Below are 24,112 nucleotides of genomic sequence, written 5' to 3' on the forward strand. Positions count from 1 at the left end.
CACATTCCTGGTCTAATTCTGAATGATTCAATAGTGCACAGTAACAAAGAAAATATTTGTTTTCATAATCTTTCATTAAAATACAACAACTTTCTCATCCTCTGAAATTACTTTGGATAATGTTAATTTTATATATATATATATATATATATACAGGTCCTTCTCAAAAAATTAGCATATTGTGATAAAGTTCATTATTTTCTGTAATGTACTGATAAACATTAGACTTTCATATATTTTAGATTCATTACAACACAACTGAAGTAGTTCAAGCCTTTTATTGTTTTAATATTGATGATTTTGGCATACAGCTCATGAAAACCCAAAATTCCTATCTCAAAAAATTAGCATATCATGAAAAGGTTCTCTAAACGAGCTATTAACCTAATCATCTGAATCAACTAATTAACTCTAAACACCTGCAAAAGATTCCTGAGGCTTTTAAAAACTCCCAGCCTGGTTCATTACTCAAAACCGCAATCATGGGTAAGACTGCCGACCTGACTGCTGTCCAGAAGGCCATCATTGACACCCTCAAGCAAGAGGGTAAGACACAGAAAGAAATTTCTGAACGAATAGGCTGTTCCCAGAGTGCTGTATCAAGGCACCTCAGTGGGAAGTCTGTGGGAAGGAAAAAGTGTGGCAGAAAACGCAGCACAACGAGAAGAGGTGACTGGACCCTGAGGAAGATTGTGGAGAAGGACCGATTCCAGACCTTGGGGGACCTGCGGAAGCAGTGGACTGAGTCTGGAGTAGAAACATCCAGAGCCACCGTGTACAGGCGTGTGCAGGAAATGGGCTACAGGTGCCGCATTCCCCAGGTCAAGCCACTTTTGAACCATAAACCGCGGCAGAAGCGCCTGACCTGGGCTACAGAGAAGCAGCACTGGACTGTTGCTCAGTGGTCCAAAGTACTTTTTTCGGATGAAAGCAAATTTTGCATGTCATTCGGAAATCAAGGTGCCAGAGTCTGGAGGAAGACTGGGGAGAGGGAAATGCCAAAATGCCTGAAGTCCAGTGTCAAGTACCCACAGTCAGTGATGCTGGTGTTGGTCCACTGTGTTTTATCAAGGGCAGGGTCAATGCAGCTAGCTATCAGGAGATTTTGGAGCACTTCATGCTTCCATCTGCTGAAAAGCTTTATGGAGATGAAGATTTCATTTTTCAGCACGACCTGGCACCTGCTCACAGTGCCAAAACCACTGGTAAATGGTTTACTGACCATGGTATTACTGTGCTCAATTGGCCTGCCAACTCTCCTGACCTGAACCCCATAGAGAATCTGTGGGATATTGTGAAGAGAAAGTTGAGAGACGCAAGACCCAACACTCTGGATGAGCTTAAGGCCGCTATCGAAGCATCCTGGGCCTCCATAACACCTCAGCAGTGCCACAGGCTGATTCCCTCCATGCCACGCCGCATTGAAGCAGTCATTTCTGCAAAAGGATTCCCGACCAAGTATTGAGTGCATAACTGAACATATTATTTGAAGGTTGACTTTTTTTTTTGTATTAAAAACACTTTTCTTTTATTGGTCGGATGAAATATGCTAATGTTTTGAGATAGGAATTTTGGGTTTTCATGAGCTGTATGCCAAAATCATCAATATTAAAACAATAAAAGGCTTGAACTACTTCAGTTGTGTTGTAATGAATCTAAAATATATGAAAGTCTAATGTTTATCAGTACATTACAGAAAATAATGAACTTTATCACAATATGCTAATTTTTTGAGAAGGACCTGTAGTTTTCCATACATTACCAAAAACTTCAGCTCATTTAATTTTAATGTGAATTAATTTGCAGCAATTGTAAATCAGACATCATGTAATATAATGTAATATCAACTGACAAGATCATGTAAAATCATTTTACTAGTCCACATCATGAACAGCACACTTTAATCAGAGATGCACGCTTCTTTTAGGTGTACGTACTAAAATTACACAGCAACTGCGATAATTAAACTGATTACACTATATGACATTCTTCTTTCAGTTCAGTTTTCTGTCCTGCTGAGCTGTGATAAGCACCTGTGCAAACTCGGCGTCAGAGATGTGAATCGCCGAACCACGTTGAGGTCTCTGATTAGCCAAAGCTATTCAGGCGTCCCTGTCAAAGAAGCAATGAGGTTTGCCAAGGTAAAACACACCGCTATGGTTTAACGATAAAGGCGAACCGAGGGCTTCCCCAAAATGAGCTGTTTTATATATAGGTCTTAAAATTACATACTTTAACAGTTCGATGATAATGTCCTGTGTCAGTCAAAAAAGTTTAAAGCATCATTTAGCATCATTTAGCAAGCTGTGGAAATGAAAACCATGCCTGAACTTCACAGTTGCGGTAAAATTTGATGGTTTGATATCAATAAATGTGGTAATAGTTGGAAATATAAAGGTTTGTCGCACATATACTGCACAAAAAGACCAAATGCTTCACTATAGTGTGTATATAATGAACTATCTCTCATGTAAACACATGAGATGCTGCTAATATCAACATTTAGGGGGGAAAATACGAGCATTTGCAGGCAGAGCTAATATTTACCTCAGTAAGCATTAGCTACAGGTCAAACTTGCACAGAAGTATATATATATTTTCTTAAGGATGTTTAGTGGGAAATCTGTAAATGGAGGCGATGTTGCAGCTGTTTTTCCACACAAGTATCGGCGTCCGCCAGCTCTAGACCCACAGCAGGAAATCAAGACCTGCAGACACACTGTGACCCAGTAACCCACTTACAGAAGCACAGCATTAAAAAATAGACCGAGAAATCCATTACACAGCACATCTACACCAACACTCTTAAAATACAGTGGTTTTGTAGCACATTTTGCTGTATGGTTCTCTAAGAATTAAATATATTTATTATAGATGCAGTTTGGGTTCGGTAAGATTTTTTCATTATTTTGGAAATGTCTCTCATGCACAACAATTGCATTTATTTGATTCTAAATCCAGTAAAAACAGTAAAATTGTGAAATATTATTACAATTTAAAATAAGTGTTTTCTATTTGAATATATTGTAAAATGTAATTTATTCCTGTGATGCAAAGCTGAATTTTCAGCATCATTACTCCAGTCTTGAGACTCCAGTATGCTGATGATGCGCTGCTCAAGAACATTTCATATTATTATCATGAATGTCAAATGTTGATTTTTTTATGAAAGTTGGATTTTTTTCAGGAGTCCTTGATGAATATAAAGTTCAAAAGAATGTGACATCATAAATATAACATTATACATGTCTTTAGTCACTTTTAATCAATTTAATGCATCCTTGCTGAATAAAAGTATTAATTTCTTAAAAAAAAAAAAAAACTTCATATGCGTGTGTGTGTGTGTGTTCTAATTGGAACCTTTATCTTTAAAATTCTAATATTCTGAGTTCTGACTCTAATCTGATTGGATGTTCCAAGTTTTAAATTCACCAGATCGGGGGGGGGGGGGGGGGGGGGGGGGATTATGCTGATCCTAATAAATTTCTAAATTTACTAAACATTGGTGCCTTTTATTGCTGTGATTGCTGTTCCCTTTTATTTTTATTGCTGTTGCTGCAATAATCCACTCAAAGCAAATTCAAATTCAAATTTTATTTGTCACATACATATACATACGTAGTACGACATGTAGTGAAATGTATTGTACGACTGTCCAACAAATTGTCCAACAAAATTAAGAAAAACCTCAAGTTTACAAAAATACAAATAGAAAAAGCACAGTAAACCTATATACAGACATAAACTAGCAATAAAATAAAATAACAAATAGATATGAGAATAAAAATAGATATGAAGAATAAAAATAGAATATGATTCTATATAGATTCTATAAAAAGTAAAGTGTATGTCAGTGATAAAGTGTCCGTGTGCTGTGCAGTGCAGTAAAGTGTATAAGTGAGTAAAGGAATACTAAAGACAAAGACAAATGGTATGTAAGTCCCACTCATTTATCCTTACGTAACCCTTCTACAAATTAGTGCCTTCTACAAGCAGTGTGCTGCAATGATTTTACCACAGTTCAAGGGTTTCAGGTCTAAACAAAATGCCACTTACTATGGTAAAAAAAAATTAAAAATCACTGTAGAACACTGTCACAGGTGACTTATTTTTTAATTAATCAGATATAGAATTGTGTGCATGGTGCATGGGTTGAGTTCTGTTGGTTAGGTGTTCATTTTAGCCATTCAGGTGGGTATGTGTGTCTTCATATTTACACCGTAATTGAATCTGATGTTTTACATGTTTTACAGCTCAGGTTAAATGGAATCTATCAACATCCTGTAAAATGTCATGTTAAAATCACCCACACATACAGGACCTGCTCAGGTGAAGCACTCGGGTTCACCTTACAGTCACTCAGCAGGAGTGTTTACACTGCGTGAGTGTGTGTGTTTACCCTCTTAAAGACCCGTCCCAGAGGAACACAAACATCACCCGTTGAGATTTACTCGGTCACCGCAGTATTTCCCTCGGCAAACACCCTACAGACAGCAGCTCAGGTGTGTGCAAACACTCCCATTCATAAAAGAGCACTTATTAGAAAGACCAATTCATTTTCCTAAACATCAGCCGCCACACACACATTTCCTGAGATTATTATAATCAGACAATTAAAATACACAGGAAATAAGCATAAATCAAATGAATGTAATGAGTAATCTCTCCATCTGTCTCAGCATTAAACGTGCTGGGCTTCAGTGCCAACTTATAATTACATATTGACAGCAAAACAGCTGCCACGCACACACACACAGTCCAAAAAAGAAAAGCACATCAAAACAACCAGATCCAAAACCGCATGACACACAAAATACACACTGCTTCACACACACACGCACACACACACACACCAACAACTCCTATTCTCAGAAATGTGACCTTATTGTGGAAAGCCGCCCGAGATATACACATTAAAATTAAAAGTTAGTGACTTGCTGCTTTAAAATCTAAAAATAGTTGTAGAACTATGGAAATTATGCACATATAATGTATGATAATTAAACAAATCAGCACATCTCACTTGAACACTCCTAAAAGATCATAACGAGTCAAAACATGACTGTTTGATCACTTTATAAATGTTTAAGCTTCTCAAAACCTCATTAAACCAAATCATACTGAATTAAAGAGCTTTACTGTAATGCTAATACTTGATCTGAATTTCCTGAGGGAAATAACTGTGCTTCCAAAGCAGCAAGAAAAATGTGAACGTTTTAGGCAAGTCTACATTGAAATTTGGTTTGTATACAGATAAATACAGATTTAAAAAGCCCTACCACAATTCTAAATGCAATAAAGAGGGTATATACTCACATAATAATATTATATACATTACTGTTCAAAAGTTTGGGGTTTAAAATAAGCTCACTTTATTTGATCAGAAACACAATAAAAACAGTAATATTTTGAAAGATTATTGCAATTCCAAATAACTGTTTTCTATTTGAATATATGTTAAAATGTCATTTATTCCTGTGATCAAAGCTGAATTTTCAGCATCATTACTCCAGGCTTCAGTGTCACATGATCCTTCAGAAATCATTCTAATATGCTGATTTGCTGCTCAATAAACTTTATTATCAATGTTGAAAACAGCTGTGCTGCTATAAGTTTTTTGTTTTGTATTTCTATTTCAAATAAACAGCATTTATTTGAAAAAGAAATCTTTTGAAACATTATAAATATCTCCACTGTCACGGTCACCAAAATTTCAAACGGCAATGTATAAATGTTAATATCATTTACAGTTTTTATGCATTCTTTAGATGTAGGCCATAAAGTCTACAAAAAAATAAAAATAGGAAGCACATCTAAAGTTGAAATTATAGACAAAATGCAATGTGTAATTTCTTTCCCACTAAACCTCTTTTGAGGTTGACCTATCGTTGAGGACGGGTAATTAACGGCGAGCCCATCACATGATGCCAGGCCGGATCTCAATCCCAGAATCAAACCAATGTTCAGTATTCAGCACAGAATGATGTTTGGTTTCAGCAGAGGGCGGCCGATTGGCTCTGAGCTTCTGCTCCGCCGGGGTCACTGAGGTCATTGTTTAAAATTAATCATCATGACCTCCACTTGAGCATGACATGCTAATTTTTTTCAGTATGCACACAGGGCAGGGAAACAGTTTGGATCTTGCTCACTGGATTTGGCTGAGTCCAGTTGTGTAGCTGCTCTTGAACACACAATCAGACACTACCAAACACACACAGGAAGGTGAACGGAGGAGACACAGGAAGACAGTTGGCAAGACTAATTCTCTCTCTCTCGTTCTCTCTTTTCCCATCCTGAGACAGTGACCAGACTGACTTATTATTTTTAATCACAAAACAACAGGAAATGGATGAGATAAGAGAATGACACACACATATTTATTTGACAGACATAAAGTTTTATAAATATTTTTCTGAAACCCTACTAAACTTAACCACTGTCACTAGAGCCACTTATTGCACAGACAAAGCACCCCAGCAACCAAATATGAACATGCTACACAAACCCTATATATATTTATCATCGTGCTTGTATTAATCAACATAAATAACAGACCCAACTAGTACAAACACACAATCATAGAAAAAGAAGAACAAGATTTAGTAGAACTCTTAATCCTAACACACGTACTGTCTGTCTGTCTGTCTGTCTGTGTGTGTGTGTGTGTGTGTGTGTGTGTGTGTGTGTGTGTGTGTGTGTGTGTGTGTGTGTCGCTCTCTCACACAGATAGCACAGTGTCTCTGTGAGATGGAAAAATTGACTCAACACAAGATCAGTGCTCTGAACACAAGCAAACTTTTTCATCTTGTCATTTTCAAACAAATATTCACCATTCACATTTACAAAAACTGAATTTTCCTAACCATTTCCATCTCAGTGTTGTACAGTAATGTAGGATAGATAGATAGATAGATAGATAGATAGATAGATAGATAGATAGATAGATAGATAGATAGATAGATAGATAGATAGATAGATAGATAGATAGATAGATAGATAGATAGATAGATAGATAGATAGATCTATCACACGTCACGATGGAGAAACTGCTCTCATACGCTGCTACTTCAGATAAATCTGTGAGAATCTGACCCTCAATCAGACCCTAAAAAAGGTGTAAATCACTGATTGAAAGCACACGCTAATGTGGCTGTTAATCGAGGCGCAGCTTTACAGTGGCATTTGATTCTGACACATTTTAGTGGTTTGGAATCATTTCAGGAAAATGTAAGATCTGTGAAGCAATGTCTTCAGAGAGAGAGAGAGAGAGAGAGAGAGAGAGAGAGAGAGACTGCATACATGAGACAACAGTTTAAAGGCTGCTTCTGAAACACATTCCTCATCAAACACATTGTTTGGTTCAAAGCCGGTGTGTGTGTGTGTGTGTGTGTGTGGGTATGTGTGTGTGTGTTTGGAGGGGCAGTGGGGCATCTGTTCAGGTTTTCTGAAGAAAACGTTGTTATGTGGTTGCTAAGTGTATTGGGTGTTTGTCAAGGTGTTGCTATGTGGTTGCTAGGTGTTGCTATGTGGTTGCTAAGGTGTTTTGGGTGTTTGTCAGGGCGTTGCTATGTTGTTGTTAAGGTGTTCTGACCAGGGTGTTGCTAAGGTATACTTTGTGTTCTGAGTGTTTCCAGGGCATTGCTAAGCAGTTGCTAACACATTTTGAGTACTTGTCAGCACATCACTAAGTTGATTGTATATTCTAGTGTAAAGTTGCAATGATGTTCTGAATGGCTGTTATTGGTTGCTATGCGGTTTCTAAGGCATGACTAGGTGGTTGCTAAGGTGTTCTGAATGGTTGCAATGGTATTGAATTGCTACCCTGTTGTTTTGAGAGGCTGTTAGGAGGCCTGTGCTGACAGTTTAATGATAGGTCAGTGATTGACAGCTCCTCAACCAACAGCAGCCAATCAAGTGGGAGGAGTGCCCTGTGGGTGCACGAATGGTGATGGTGAATTCTATATTACGACCTCACTTCTTCCAAATGCAGGAGGTCACTGTCCACCAGTTGACCTTTGAGCTGGACAGAGCTGTAATGAGAGGGAGGGCAGGGTTCAGAGGGCAAACGGGTAAAAAGGCAGGTATTGGACCAGGTGCTTTGAGCTTCTTACGTGGCTTAAGTTTATTTCCTGTCCTTCGGCACACAATTAGACTTGTTATATATATGTATATTTTCTTCTCTCTCTCTCTCGCTCTCTCTCAGTGGGCTGTTTGAAGTACACCATAATGGTATGGTTTGGTTAGACTTTGTGGTGTTCATTGGTTTCCACTAACTAGAGCAGCAATCAAAACCAACTGATTCAGCAAAAACCATTTCGTCTGTCTGCAACATTCACACACACACACACACACACACACACAAACTTAGACACTTTTAATCAGATTTGATTGTCTAATAAAGTGAAAATAGCTTCTTTTTCAGGAAAGAGCATGTGTAACGTTTTTCCGTGTTGAACAGCTCACGTTCACTGACTGAATGGCTGGCTGTCGTTCAGCATGTGCATTAGACGCTGGAAACCATGACTCATGTGGTGCTGTACCACAACTCAATCACACACACAATTCATTTGCATCCAATTTCATCAGCACACGCAGGGATAAATGCACACTTAGAAGAAAGCAGCGTGCATCCCTTACCGTGAAATCAAACACACATTTAGTACAAACAGAGTCATCTCTCACACACACATTAAAAGCATAACAGAATAATCAAAGTCGACTACAACTTCATCCAAACCCATAAAAACCAGCTTCATGCTAACATCAAAGTAGACAAATCTGAAGAAATCTCCAGCACACCAAAAATACTGAGATGGTACCATGGTACAAAGATTGTAGGCTATCTGATGGAAATACTACAGTGTTTTGACATAAATTATGTTCTTAAATGATTACCATATATGACTGTAAACATGGTATTAGCATAGTACATGTTCAAACAAATTAAGTATTAACATGGTATCATGTACAAAAATAAGGTAAATGTGCAAAAAAGCATGGTTAATCATGGTAATTCCATAGTAGTGTTCAAAAATTAAGTTATTACCAGGGTAACGTACAAATATACGGTCTTGCCATGGTACGTTTATACAAAGCATGGTATTATCATGGTACCATGTACAATGTCCAAAAATATGATTTTACCATGGTAAATGTCCAAAAAACATGGTATTATCATAGTACATGTAAAAACATACAATAGTATTTCCATGGTGCTATGTACAGAAAATATGGTATTGCAATGGTAAATGTCCAAAAACATGGTTTAATCATGGTACATGTAAAAGCACAGTATTGCCATAGTATCGTGTTCAAAAAATATGGTATTACCAGGATACATTCTATAAAAATATGGTATTGCCATGTAAATGTCCAAAAAGCATGGTTTAATCATGGTACATGGAAAAGCACATGATTACCATGGTATCCTGTACAAAAAACAAGGTATTACCAGGATAACATCCACAAACAAATATGGTATTGCCATGGTAAATGTCCATAAAGCATGGTATAATCATGGTACATCTAAAAGCACAATATTACCATGGTATCATATACAAAAAAAAACAAGGTAATAAAATATTGTATTTCTTTGGCACCTCGTACAAAAAAATTGTTTAACTCTAACATAATCATCGTTTATGTTCATATTCTGTTGCAGTTATTTCTGCACCACAAAACCAAGATCATAAATGCTGAAAAATAATAAATCATGAAACGGCTCGTCAAAAGACATCATCATTTCATTAAGATGACTTCAGTCATATGCGACACGATATAGTATAGATTATTACAACTCTGGAACAAAAGCCTCTCTGTCCTGCACTCAAGCGTGAGTGAAGTGTGAGTGCAAGTGTGTGTGTTTAATTCTTTCTGGAGAGAGCTGAACGTTTCTGTGGGTTTTGTGGCAAGTTCATAATGTGCTACTGCAGAGAGACAGAGAGAGAGAGAGACTATTTTATATTCTCAGTATGAGGCCAGTGGAAGGAATGTCAGCTTTCCGCACACCACTCCAGAATCCTAAAGTTCTTCTCGCATGTCTGGACCTGCTGGGTTCCCTAAACATCTCATGAATAACCGACTGAACATTATTAATGACTCATTACCCACTCCACGTATCGGTAACCCAGAAAAACCAGCAGGTATTGACAACACAAAACCGTTCATTTGCATGAACGTATTCCAGGTGTGCAGGGTCATAAGGGAGCTGATGATGTCACTGTACTATGAATGAATGAATGAATGAACAATCATATTGGGATTTTGTACTGGATGCATGGCACAAAATTGCTTGTTATAGTATTTGTGCATTTTATGTGCATTAGGTGCAACACACAATTTTGCATAAGTGTTGCATTAAGTGACAAAATCACAGCCAAAGGGAACATGCTTGGTAAAAAAAAAATTAAAATATAGTCTGAAAAATTAAATACAATTCAATTAAATTAAATTTTAAAATTAAGGATGTAAAATAAAATTTGGTACATATTTGTTATATATGTGATATGATGGTCATCTCTAACATGTAAAATAAAATAATCTGGAAATGTGTGTTTGGTTGTTTGATATGTACTGTATAGGAAAGCACTGTAAAACACTTAAACACACATAGACACACGTGACCTTTAGCATACTGCTCAAATGAAGCGTTACAGGACCAACTGCTGCCCTCAAGTGATTCCTCATCCACAGGATAATGAAAACCTTATGAAAGCTCATGTGTACTGACCCTTACAAACATTTACCACAGCAGTCATAGTTTCCACCAAAATACCATAATTACTACAGTTATTGTTTCAATAATTGTGGTAAATTGGTATTTGTGACTACTGTTATATATAAAAAAGAAAACGCACAAAACAATAAACACTGTTTGAAAGAGATCCCTAATCCTGCGATAAGAATAGTACAGAAACCATGCTATTTTTTGCCGAAACTATGCTTATCATGGTACATTTTAGCGAGCAAACAAAAAATTGCCTAATTGTGGGTCGTTATTTGGATGAGTGATGCAGTCTACATTTGATGTTTTGTAATGATGTGAACATCTGTGGCATTTCTGAGGCACATGAATGAAGGTTTTTCATCTGTTTGTCACACAAAAAGTCTCTTCTTTCCATGAGATGGAGAAATGCATCAATAGTCACTCACATAAAACCCAATAAAAGCTAGAGAGAGCTGTATGTGTGTGTGTGTGTGTGTGTTGGTCATACACCCCAGACAATCCCATAATTCCTTGTTTCAGGGTCATGAATGTGGCATGTGAGATATTAGGGTTCTTACATGCCACAACAAAGGTCACCACACACACACACACACACACACACACACACAAAATACACAATCACACTCAAGGACAAGCATCTCAGTTAAGTGGCATTCATATAGACAGAAGTGTATAGGGACAAAGCGACAGGAAGTCACTCATTTGTACTGGTGATTTGAGGTGACATGAGTGTCAGAGTCTGTTGGCAATGCAACAAAGCTGATATGTGGAAAACCATTTCAGAACCATTTTAAGAACCATTCTCTGTTTGATTCATACATCACTTATATGATTTCTGTTTTCAATACCTATTTGCTATCATATTGAAATGATGAAGCCAGTCCCCCAATAACATTACACAGAAATAAACATCTTTCTTAATTAGAAATTATTTTATATATATATATATATATATATATACACACAAAATATTTTAATACATTTTGTTTAGAAAATTGGGGGGGGGGGATTATATTATAATTATATAATTATATTACATTATTATTGCAACACTGAAGTATGTACAATTAATATGATATGAAATAATTTTTAATTATTGTTATTTTTTTATATTATTATTATATATTATAAAATCAATTTATATAATAAAATAGATAATGAATTCTAAATTAATATTTAGTAATACAAATAGTTTTTATTTATTTATTATTAATTAATTAATTAATTATTTTTATATTTTTTTTAATTAATTTATATTGTATGCTTTTTAGAGTAATTAAGGATGTTTTGATAATCTGAAAAAAAACAGATCATGATTTTTTGCAGTGTAAGTCATTTGGCAGGAACGCCACTCACTCACTGACCTTCAGCGATAAAATCTCATAATGCAAAACACTCCTTTCATTCAGAACGTGTTAACAGAATGACAAATTCTTTTTGAGATTGTTTACAGTGTTCGAAAAACATTTCAAATACACTAAAGCAAAAACCCTGAAAAACAGATGGACGTGTCCCAACCTCTCTTTCCAACTCACACATGCATAAACACACAAATAAACAGATATGCATGCATAAACCTACAAAAAAGTGGGTCAGGTCAGTGGGTCTGCATGGGCACAACCGCTTAAAGAGTAAAGATTTGAAATTGGTGTGAATTCGGAGCACGTTTTGCGACCCTCCATCTCACTTGATTTTGTGTGAGGAACGTGTAATTTTCTTCTGTCTTAATGAAACAGTATTTTATTCCTCTGCTGTTTCAAAGCGAGGGGAGGGAAGAAAACATCTGGAAGACATTTTTCCTTTTTTCCCCGCTCTTTTTTCCCTCTTTTTCTCTGGGATCAGCAGACAGCACAATGACGGCTATAGCTTCCAGATGTGAGAACACAAACTCTCGAATCCCAAATGCCAAGAAATAAAAGAAAACCAGCGATGCTGGTCCATCTATGGCTTTTAGCTGCAAAAACACACATATCCCATGATGCTCTGGGGTGCTCTAGTCATGCTGACACAGAGTTAGCGGCTCTAGCACAGGTATGTAGGGAATGTTATTCTAGAGGAAGTGTGTGCACATGTGTGAGCTTCATGACAGCACAGGGGAACCTCAGGCTGTCGGAGGGGTGCCAGACACACACACACACACACACACACAGACCCCCCTCAATTAATTACATCAAAGCCTTAGCAAAGCCCAAACATGGCGTCCATTTAAAAGCTCTGTGAAAGAGTCCATTCATACAGAATAGAGCAGACAGAAATACAATACTCAAAAACTTCAACTCTGAAACTCTGGGAACCAGAAATCTAAACACACACACATACACGCATGCATGGCAGACAATAATGTGTATGTATGTGTGTGTGTGTGTGTGTGTGTGTGTGTGTGTGTGTGTGTGTGTGTGTGTGTGTGTGTGAGCAGCAGGGGTGGTGGGCTGTATCAAGACCAGGTGTAATCCGAAAGACTAAAACTCTGTCCATCCAACATGATCCTAATGCAACTAGACTGATTTCATAAAGAAAACGTGAGCAGAAACCCATGTAGAACTCACCAATGCGGTCCTATGACGTTGCCAATGTGCTCTGAGAACTTTTAGAATGTTGCTAGGTTAAGAACTTTCTAGGGTGTTCTATTTCATTAATAAGGTGTTGCCATGCAGTGAAAATGTTGCTACGGGGTTTCTAGGGTTTTCTCTTTCGTTACTATAGGGTTCGCTATGCAGTGAGAATGTTGCTATGGGGTTTCTAGGGTGTTCTATTTTGTTACTAAGGTGTTGCTATGCAGTGATAATGTTGCTATGGGGTTTCTAGTGTGTTCTATTTCGTTACTAAGGTGTTGCTATGCAGTGATAATGTTGCTATGGGGATTCTATTGAATTTCATGTGGTTACTAGGGAGTTGCTATGCAGTGAGATTGTTGCTATGGGGTTTCTAGGGTGTTCTATGTGGTAACTAGGGAGTTGCTACGCAGTGAGAATGTTGTTATGGGGTTTCTAGGGGATTTTATGTGGTTACTAGGTAGTTGCTATGCAGTCAGAATGTTGCTATGGGTTTTCTATGCAGTTACTAAGGTATTCTAAAAGGTTTTAGAATGATCTGTGGGATTTCTAGGGTGTTAATGTGGTTGCCAGGAGTTTGCTAAACTAGGGGCTTGCTTAGCAGCTGCTAAAGTGTTCTAAGAGGTTTCAGAATGTTGTTATGTGGTTTCTAGGGAGTTGCTATGCATTTGCTGAGTTGTTCTGGGAGGTTTTAGAATGTTGCTATGAGGTATCTCAGGTATTCTATGCAGTGGCGGCTCGTTTAGGGAGGCAAGAATTTTGAGGTGAAAATGGGAGGAGGAGGACGATTTAATGTTAATAAAATTCACAATTCATTTCAGTTCATGTCTCAAAATGTGTATTTTTTGTTTGTAATTTCACAGCTGTAATATCATAACATGTTACTGAAGTTGGAAAGCGGCGCTTTTCTATCTCGAAACGCGAATGTGCCGAATCTGCTGATGTAATTACAACTGCTAAGTGATAGAGAAGGGGAGGGGGAGGCCGGGGGAGAGCTGAGCTCTCGTGCCTCCGTTGGTAAAAAAAAAAAAAAATAGCCAATAGACCCTTTTTCTGTTAGTAAACATTGTGACGTTTTTCTGTGGCCGGAGCTTAGCTGGAGGCAGAAAGAGTCCCCTGACCGCTTCACTAACGCTACCTATGAAGTCTGTTTAGCTTGTTTTTTTTAACCATATCTGGAAAAATTCCGATTTTACCTTCATATGTAAAGTCATTCATTGTCCGGGACCGCGATTGTTATTTGAAAAGGTTAACTTTAACGGACAAAACCAGATTGGCCGACCCGCACACGCTTTTACATAGTAGTGAGATGCATAAGATGCCAATCTTTAGACGCTCCCAATAACAACAAAAGACAATACTTTATTGAACCTTTTCTGATAAGAAATGTGCACTGCAAGCACGAGCATTTTAGATGATTGTTTCTGTCCAGTCCGCTCGTTTTATCTTGTTTAACCACAGCTGTCGTCATTTTTTTGTCTGGCAGAGGCATGAGATATGAGTTAAAATTTCTAATTGAAGCTTCTATTTACTACATCGATTCTGGCACCCAACATCAGAACAGGATGATATTCTAAGCTCCTTATGTAGCCGAATCTGTGCTGGTTTGAATTGGCCGCCTCCAGTTCTCCCTTTGTTTTGCCTCCAGCTAACGCTGTGACATAACTGTGACGTCGGCCCTAAAAGGGTATATCAGCATCAAGCGTTTGCTTTCAGCGCTGAGGAGTGTTGCGAAAAGAAACCTAGCAAGGGAGGCTAGCCTCCCTTCTGGTATATCAACCAATCGTTATAGAGATGTAAATTACGTGATATTAGTTTGAAAGTCTCCCGCTGAGCTGATAATGTGAGAAGTAAGTTACTTAGCCATATTGAATATTTGATCGCCAACAGATTTACCAAGCTGTCATTCATGCAAATTAAAAATAAAGGGAGAACACTAGATGTTGGCTACAGCAGTCGGCTTTTTTTTTTTCTTTTTTTTTGTCTCCGCTACATTCAAAACACAAAGAGGTACGTATACTAGCAGTATATTGTTTTTTTCCGCTTGACTTGCACTTCGCAATGACACAAGCTTGTTTCTGCAAAGATGTTCAGCATTTTTTCTGCAAAAAAGTCTGACGTGTTTACATTTTACATGGCGTGAGGACGTGAAAAAGCTAGGCTAAATCCGATCTGACTGGTCAGACTGAAACGGATCTCCAGAAATGCGATTTGAATAGGATTCCAAACCACATACGAATGTAGCTCGAAACGCATTTGCACAAATCGGATTTCATGTAGTTCGTTGCTGTTCAGACTATTTAAATATGATCGGATTTCAATCGGATTTGCACAAAAATTTGATTTGGGCTGGACGAGGCTTAAGGAGATGCTATGCTGATGCTAAGGTGTTCTAAGAGGTTTTAGAATGTTGCTATGTGGTTTCTAGGGAGTTGCTATGCATGTGCTAAGTTGTTCTGAGAGGTTTTAGAATGTTGCTATGGCGTTTCTCTGGTGTTCTATGTGGTTACTAAGGAGTTGCTATGCAGATGCTAAGATGTTCAGAGAGGTTTTAGAATGTTGCTATGTGGTTTCTAGGGAGTTGCTATGCATTCGCTGAGTTGTTCTGAGAGGCTTTAGAATGTTGCTATGGGGTTTCTCGGGTGTTCTATGTGGTTAATTAGTAGTTGCTATGCAGTTGCTAAGCTATTCTGAGAGGTTTTTAGCATGTGACCCACGCACAAGTCTCTATGATATTCTGGTCTACAGATATAGATCTGGTCCGTCAAAGTCTATGGGATTTTTTCAACCATTTTATCATCTGCAAAAATTGCACAATAGCATGACAAATTACATGCTTTAAGGTTTAATTCAAAGTCATGAACAGTGAAAGGTTACATGCAAAAACTTAATCCTTAGGGTTAGTGTTTAAATCATTAACCCTACATTTACTACTGCTCAAAAAGTAGGAATGACTAAGATTTTTTAAAGAAAGTAATACTTTTATTCATAAAATGCTGCATTCAATTAAAGAATGTAAAGACGTTTATAATGTTACACACTTTAAGACTTTAAGTATACCACTTTTCATGTCAAAACAGAGTGAAATGGATCTCTGTCTCTGTCTGCACTTAAAGTGATGTGTTTTCCAGACGCTGTTTCTGGGGTGGAGCACTGTAAACCTCTAGGGTGGTCATAATCTGAAGGTCACCACCCACAGTATGCCACCTTTAACCTCTGACCCCGTGACCTCATCTCCTGTAGGTCTGCTGTCAATAACTACTATAACTCACCTCCTTTCCTCCCCTCAATCACTCATTTTTTTCACTTTCCCCTGCCATTTCCCTCTGAAACAAGCACATACACGCACAGTCCTGAACACTTCTCAACCTCCTTTCATACTAGAAGATTCATTTTAGCAATTCAGACAATTCGATTCAGTAAACTGGTTCAGAATATGTTTCACTAATTCATTTGACTCATCACTCAAAATATTTTTAAAATATATTATTTTTCAGCAGTAGATTTTGCAATTATCAAATAATTTTGTAACTCTTAACTGAATCACTGCAATAAAAGTTGTTATAATTTTTATTTTTATAATACATAATATCTCTCCTGTCTTCAGTGTGCTTGATAAATATAACGGAGTCCAATAACTCCAGTGAACTTTATGTGTGTTTGAACCCAGCCGATATGTGGGTCAGGGTTTGGTCCTCACGTCTGAAAGAGGCAATATCTGGTTTTTATAGTGTGTGAACTGAGACCTTGAAGGTTTCACCAACTATCACCCTCCCAAATGCGGCTTTAGATTGAAGGGAGACTTGAAACGCTTGCAATCATAAAACAATGTGACTCTAAAACACAAACTATAAAGCCCAAACCACACAAACCAAGAGGGAAAAAAAACGTACTTCTACACTTGGCCACAAAAACAGCACTGTCTAATACAGTACAAAACGTACAACATTTCTGTCCTGTGATCCCAGAGCTGGACCTCCTACACGCTGAAGGCTAGTGCAGGGTCGAGGGCTGGTCTGGTCTTACGTAACACACTCAAAATCATAACTGCTGCCACGTTAACTACTGCTGACATGGTAACTTTTCAAATACTTCTACTAACTTTAAAAAAGTACATACTGTGCTTTCAAAGGAAAAGCTCATGCTTTTAAGTATGAAGCAAGCCAGCCCAACATACACACTACATTGTCATAAAATTATGTATTGATGCAAGTTTGCAAACTAAAGACTCCATCTATGCATTATGCATGCTTCAAACCTATTTCAGCATACAGTACTATGACTTGAAATGCACTAATACTACATAAGATTGATAGTAAGTGAAAATATGCATACTTTGAAGTATGTAGTAAGCTATCTGGACACCTTTGACCTTTGATGCTGCACATATGAGGAAGCATATGTGCAGCATCAACATAATATTTTCAACACTGAGATGCACTAATATCATTTGCATGCTATAAAAGACATTGTGTGTGAACTGATGCACACTTCAAAATTTTGTCAACACTGATAAAATAGACACTATGCAAAACGACACATACTTAAAAAAAACAATGTAAATTGTACACCACCCATGCATTCATTTTCAACATACTATCTTTTTGAGAGGTGCACTCATCTTAATATTGCATGTTATGTAGGATAGATAGCATGTGAATAGATGCATACTTGTATATTATGTTATCCAGTCATTATATTGACATAGTATGCCTTAATTAATCTGGCATACTATTTATTATGGAGAGCATGAGACTGATAAAATCCATTGTAAATACTACGCAATCCAGTCACTGTGACATACCATTTTAAAAATATTTTTGAAAAACATGATTTGATATGCACTAATTTTAAGGTTGCATGCTATATCAGATACTAATATTGCATGCTGTATCAGTCACTACCGACATCTTAATTTCAGCACACTATGATTTAAGTAGTTTACTTTGAATCTTGTATACAATTTAATATGGAGAACATGAGACTGATGCAAACTTAAAAAAAAATCTATTGTAAATACTATGCAATCCAGTCACTTTTGACATAATATGAGTTTAGTACAGTAGCACTAATTTTAATATTGCATGCTATTTAACAGAGATAGTATGTGAACAGATGCATACTTGCATACTATGGCAGCCAGTCACTACTGACATAGTATTTCCAGCATACTATGATTTAGGTAGTTTACTCTAAATCTTGCATGCAATTTAATATGGAGAGCATGAGACTGATGCATACTTAAAAAAAAAATCTATTGTAAATACGATGCAATCTAGTCACTTTTGACATTCTATGATTTTAGTTGCACTAATCTTAATATTGCATGCTATATCAAATAGATTGTATCTGAACATATGCATACTTGCATACTATGGCCTCCAGTCACTACTTACATACTATTTTCAGCATACTATGGTTGAAGAAGTTTACTCTTCATCTTGCATACAATTTAATATGGAGAGCAGAGCATGAGACTGATCCATACTTATAAAATCAATTGTAAATACTATGCAATTAAGTCATTTCTGACATACAGTGCTATGATATTAGTAGCACTAATCTTAATATTGCATGCTATATAAGAAAGATATTATGTGAACAGATGCATACTTGCATACTATTGCAGCCAGTCACTACTGACATACTATTTTCAGCATACTATGATTTAGGTAGTTTACTCTTAATCCTGCATACAATTTAAAATGGAGAGCATGAGACTAATGCATACTTATATAATCCATTTTAAATACTATGCAATTCAGTCACTTTTAACATACTATGATATTAGATGCACAAATCTTAATACTGCTTGCTATATAAGAGAGATAGTGTGTGAACAGATGCATACTTGCATACTATGGCAGCCAGTCACTACTGACATACTATTTTCTGCAATGATTTAGGATGTTAACCAACTATTCAACATGAAGAGCATGAAACTCGTTCATACTTAAATGTTATTATGCCATTCAGCCAGGAGTGATTTGGAGTGTACTAATCTTAATCTTGTATACTAGTTAGTATGCAAAAGACAAGAGATTCTGGGAGTTCGATTAGGTGGGAAACCCTTCATCCTCTTCCTGTTGGAACTAGACTGGTTCCTTTTAATAGCCAAAGGGAGACACTGCTTGTTCTGTTAATAGGAGCCATGGAGCCAAAGGCAACACGAACCTGATTTTTCCACAATGTTAATATTCCTCTCTACGATTCTCACTGAATCAAACTCTGATTGAAGAACCAGGACGGCTGAAACAGACAGCTTGCTCTCATTACAAAAGAAACATTTTTAATGTTTCATAACAAGGCTCCAAGGGTGTGAAAGTTTGGCTCCAAACATTCCAGAGTTTCTCCTCTCATGGTTTTAAGGGTCTGCAGAACACAGCAACAACAAGAGTAACCAAAACCAAAGACAACACACGTGGGAAATAAACAATCGTTACAATATGCCATTTGTTAAAAATAATTAGTTTACTCTCAAAAGTGAAGCACACACCCAGCAGGCTGAATGAGCGAGGCCGGTCTGCCGAGAGTGTTCGTAAAACACTCATAAAACAGCACTAGTGTGAGTAATAAAGCAGAATAGCACTGCACAGGAAGTGCAGCAGCATCCCCATCAGCCATTTTTGACTTTACAAGCTTCTGTCTACTGTGATGTAACAGCGTCGCTGTATCCCACAATGCACTGCTAGTCCCACCATAAACTCAGCAAGTCACTCTGTACCTACAGATGCCATTCGGTTAGTCCCGCCCACTGCATGACATCACTGTAAGACCACATGTGGTGGAAGCAGTGAGTGTTGCTGTGCAACCCTGCCAGTCTGGCTGCAGATCAAGTCCACCCTCTTTCTGCATTACCCTGCTACACATGTGCTCTAAATAAAATTGGAACCATACAGAAATTAAGTGCACTACATAGGGGTCACAGCTGTATTTAGCAAAGCATGCTAGATTGTGAAGCAAACCAAACAACTAATACATTTCAGTCTGATGTGACTCTAATGAGCGTGTTTCTATCGAAATGTACTCAACAGATGCTCAGTGGCAGATGTTCTTAATATATAAAACAATCAATCAAGTCGATGAATCACTCCAATTAATTCAGCCTTGACTCATGCAAGCAAAAGTGATTAAGTTGAGTGATTTAACAGTTACGATATACTCTTAAATTGGCTGAAAATTAATGGCTCTCAAGAGCAGCAAAAAAACACTTTTGGCTGTTAAAACCAGTTTTCTCACCATTTGACCAATTAATTTCCATGGTATTCCCAGATGTTCATGTTTGTGTCAAATATTTCAGAGCTTAACATAACTAGAAAATTTTTATTTCTATGACTTTTCCAGGTCTGTTTTAAGATTCCAGGTTTTCCATGCCCCAATAAGGTTCTTGAGTTGCTACAAGTTTCTTTGGAGATTAAAAACCTCTTGGTGTTTCATTATAGGGTCTTCAGATCAGTGTTGTGCTTTCTGGGTTCTTCAAATAACTAGAGAATATATGATCAGATTATAAAACTCTTCTAACTGGAATCTTGATTTTTAAGAGTGCATCTGCTAAGATTTGGTATCATTGCCAAACTAATTCTCTAATAAATACTGTAAGACAGCATGTTCTTGAGAAGTTCTTGGGCCAAAATGTTCTCAATAATTCCATCACTATAATGAGCAGCCAAGCGGCCATGACCAGACACGAAGCTAATCACACATGCGGAGCAGAATTTCCAACCCCCCTCCCTCTATCCCTCCCTCTCTAGCCTGAAGAAAGAGAGAGAAAGAGAGAGAGAGAGAGAGAGAAAGGGGTACTCCCTGGGACAGGCTGGAGAAACGAGTAGGATGAGAATGAGAGATCATATCCTGTCTGCTTTGGCTCCGTCGTTACTGTACAAACCACAGATTCAGGTTCACAACTAATAAACTCCACACTATCAAATCTGAGTGTGATAGAGCTTCGTAATGAAGTGACACTAAAAACAGATGTCAAACAACTGAAGTAACCATAGAAAGTTGGCTCTATGTGCTAAAAAAATTAACACATTGTTATGCATATTACATGCATGATTTAAAAAAATCTTGGGTTTGTACTAATGGCATATTGCAGATGAGATCGGAATGTATTTGATGCATGGAGTTGCTCTACAAGAACTGTTTTACATAGTCTCCTGGGTAATTTCTTATAAGATTTCTTATAAGATAATTGCGAGTTTCACCTCGAGCATCTCTGATCTACTAGAGAAGACACGCGGCGACTCCACCCTGACCCACTGATGTTCTTCATTACAGATCATCCAGGAGCCAAGACTTAAGACTAACGAGCATTCATTTACATTTATATCCATTTTTTTACTAAACAGAGAGCCAGAGTGATGCATTTGTTTTATGAGCCTATGGAAAAACATAAACTTCTCTTTGTCTCTGTCTCTTTCTCTCCTGGTGTGTTTCTCATCCTGCATATTTTTCCAATTACGTTCAGCAGTCAGCGCGCCTGCTGGAGGAAAATTGCCAGGTCCCCTAAAAAGCATGTGAAACATCTTCCAAAAAGTCTACAAACCCAATCTAGGTTGCATGGTTTATGTTCACACAACACACACAGTCTGAAACCATAAGCGGTCCTGTTATCATACAACCCTAAAGATAAAGGTTCCTTGAAATCTTTGAGATTCAAGAAGAGTTTAGGTTCTTCAGATTCTGGATTCTGGTGAAGCATCAGTACATAAATGGTTTTCTAAAGGATGGTTCTCCAGTGACATTGATTCTACCTGAAAAGTTCCACCAATGACTTTTTAATCTCTATTTCTAGAAAACTAGCTGTTTTACAGATGCCAACCCAATACCATGAAGTGAAGAACCTGTAATGCAACATCAAGAACCCTAAACATTTGCAAAGACACTTTTTTTAGGTTTGCATATGAAATCCTGGAATCCAGATTTCTTCTATGACGGCTTTATTTGCTAATTTGCATAAGAATAGTGAGTGTTACACCAACTGGGAGCAGCGTAAACGAGATGCATCACGATCTCCTCACGCAGCTGTTGCATAGCACGGGAAAACGTCCCTGATTCCGTTATTCGCCGCTGCTCTACTTCGGACGTCCCTAGTAGAAAAATCCCACTCTAGGGCCCCTACCATCCCCTCCTGGACCGTGGAGAAGCGCGGCCCGCGGCACAAAGTAACAGTTTGGGAAGAGCTGATTCGCCGCTTACCTGCGCTGACTCGTGAGGTGACAAACATCAGGAATACTAGGAGTACCGACAGCCGCACCTCCTTAAACCTCCGCTTTACTTTCCATCTGATAGGTGTATCCATGACCACCTGCGTCCGTCCTGACGCGAAGAGTTCGGTTATATTATTATGACAACTGCTTAAAATCAGGACAGAAGCAGTAACCCAACAGTCCCGGAGAGAGAGAGCGCGATAGCTCAAAGCCTCTCATGCAGCCATACGTTAATAAAGTCCTGCGGGAACATTCAGTGGATGGATAGATGGATGGATGGGGCACCTCTCTCCCTTCTTTTCCCTTCTGTTCTTTCCTTCCCTTCAGTGCGCTGCAGTGATGCCCCCGTCACTGAAACTTCGCGGAGCCAAAGTGGGAAAAAACTTCAATCACACGGACTGTCAGTAATGCGGCGAGCGACCAATGGGAGAGCAGCACTGACAATGCGCGGCTTCTGATTGGCTGGTGCGGTGGGTAGGCGGGACGTTTACAGTGTGGGACTTAATTTTCTCTCTTTTTTTTGTCTGCAGGAATCGAGTCCATTGCAGTCTGTCTTTTAGTATTTTTGACTCATCTAATTTGATGGGTGTAGCAGCAGAAAACTTTAAAGGGCAATTATCTAGTTAAAGGATCCTTTTAAATATAATATCCTAAATAAATAATGCAGAAAAAACTGTTCTTTATGTGTCTGGCATCAAAAAGGTAAAAACACATGGAAAACTGAACATATATAACTTAAAATGGATTTTGCATTACCCAGAGGGAGTTTGTTTTTACAATAATGATCGTCTGATTGCTTGCAACATGCCTGCTTATTAAAACAACTGAGTAAATGCACTTGAAATATTGATTAGATACCAATATTCACAAGGCCACAAGGGTGATGACTTTTCGACACGGGTTCGAATGTACAGAGGGGAAGGGAATCCTGTTCAGGTTACATGTAAAACAAAATGAAACCACTTCCCTTTTAAATCAATCAATCAATTAATCAAGTTTTAAATAAATGCATAAACATTTAAAAGTAGATAAAAGAGGTGCAATATTATGACAAACTCAGTTGCAGTATTGTATAAGTTAATAGATATGGAAAATCTCCTTTGGCTTGTATTAAATACAAACCATAAAACCGGGTGTAATCGATAAAGCCTTGGTTAGTGTATTAAGTCAACATAAAGTACTTTAAACAAATATGACTTCAAACCTTTTATTTATACAACATTTCATTTAAAATTTTGCATATTTTTACTTATACAGTACAAAAGTTTGGACACATTACTATTTTAATGTTTTTGAAAGAAGTCTCTTATGCTCATCAAACCTGGATTTATTTGATCAAAAATGCAGAAAAAAATATATATTTAAAATTTAAAATAATGTATTTTATTATTATTATTATTATTAAAAGTATTACATTATGCTTTTATCCAAAGCAACTGACAAAATCATTTCAAAGAGCCAATAATATTCATAATATATATTGCCAGGTTTAGTAGACATGTCAATAAACAAGCTAGAGCAAAAGTCATGAGTATATGAGATCTAATAATATGGCAAGTATATCCATTGTGTCCTTTGGGAACTGATTGACCCATGTGACAATAAATAAAATAATTAATTAATTC

General features: G+C 37.5%; 1 protein-coding gene across 1 annotated transcript in view; it reads right to left on the reverse strand.

Moving 5' to 3' along the window:
* Positions 1-22,816, reverse strand: part of LOC306856129 (collagen alpha-1(V) chain-like) — a 104,829-nt gene extending 82,013 nt beyond the window's left edge. The window contains exon 1 of the mRNA XM_079395160.1: positions 22,477-22,816. Within this exon, the coding sequence (XP_079251286.1) occupies positions 22,477-22,579 (103 nt within the window). The 5' untranslated portion in view covers positions 22,580-22,816. The remainder of the gene's footprint in view (positions 1-22,476) is intronic.
* Positions 22,817-24,112: the final 1,296 nt, after the last annotated feature.

The sequence above is a fragment of the Barbus barbus genome (assembly GCF_936440315.1).
Source record: "Barbus barbus genome assembly, chromosome: 36".
Lineage (NCBI taxonomy): Eukaryota > Metazoa > Chordata > Actinopteri > Cypriniformes > Cyprinidae > Barbus > Barbus barbus.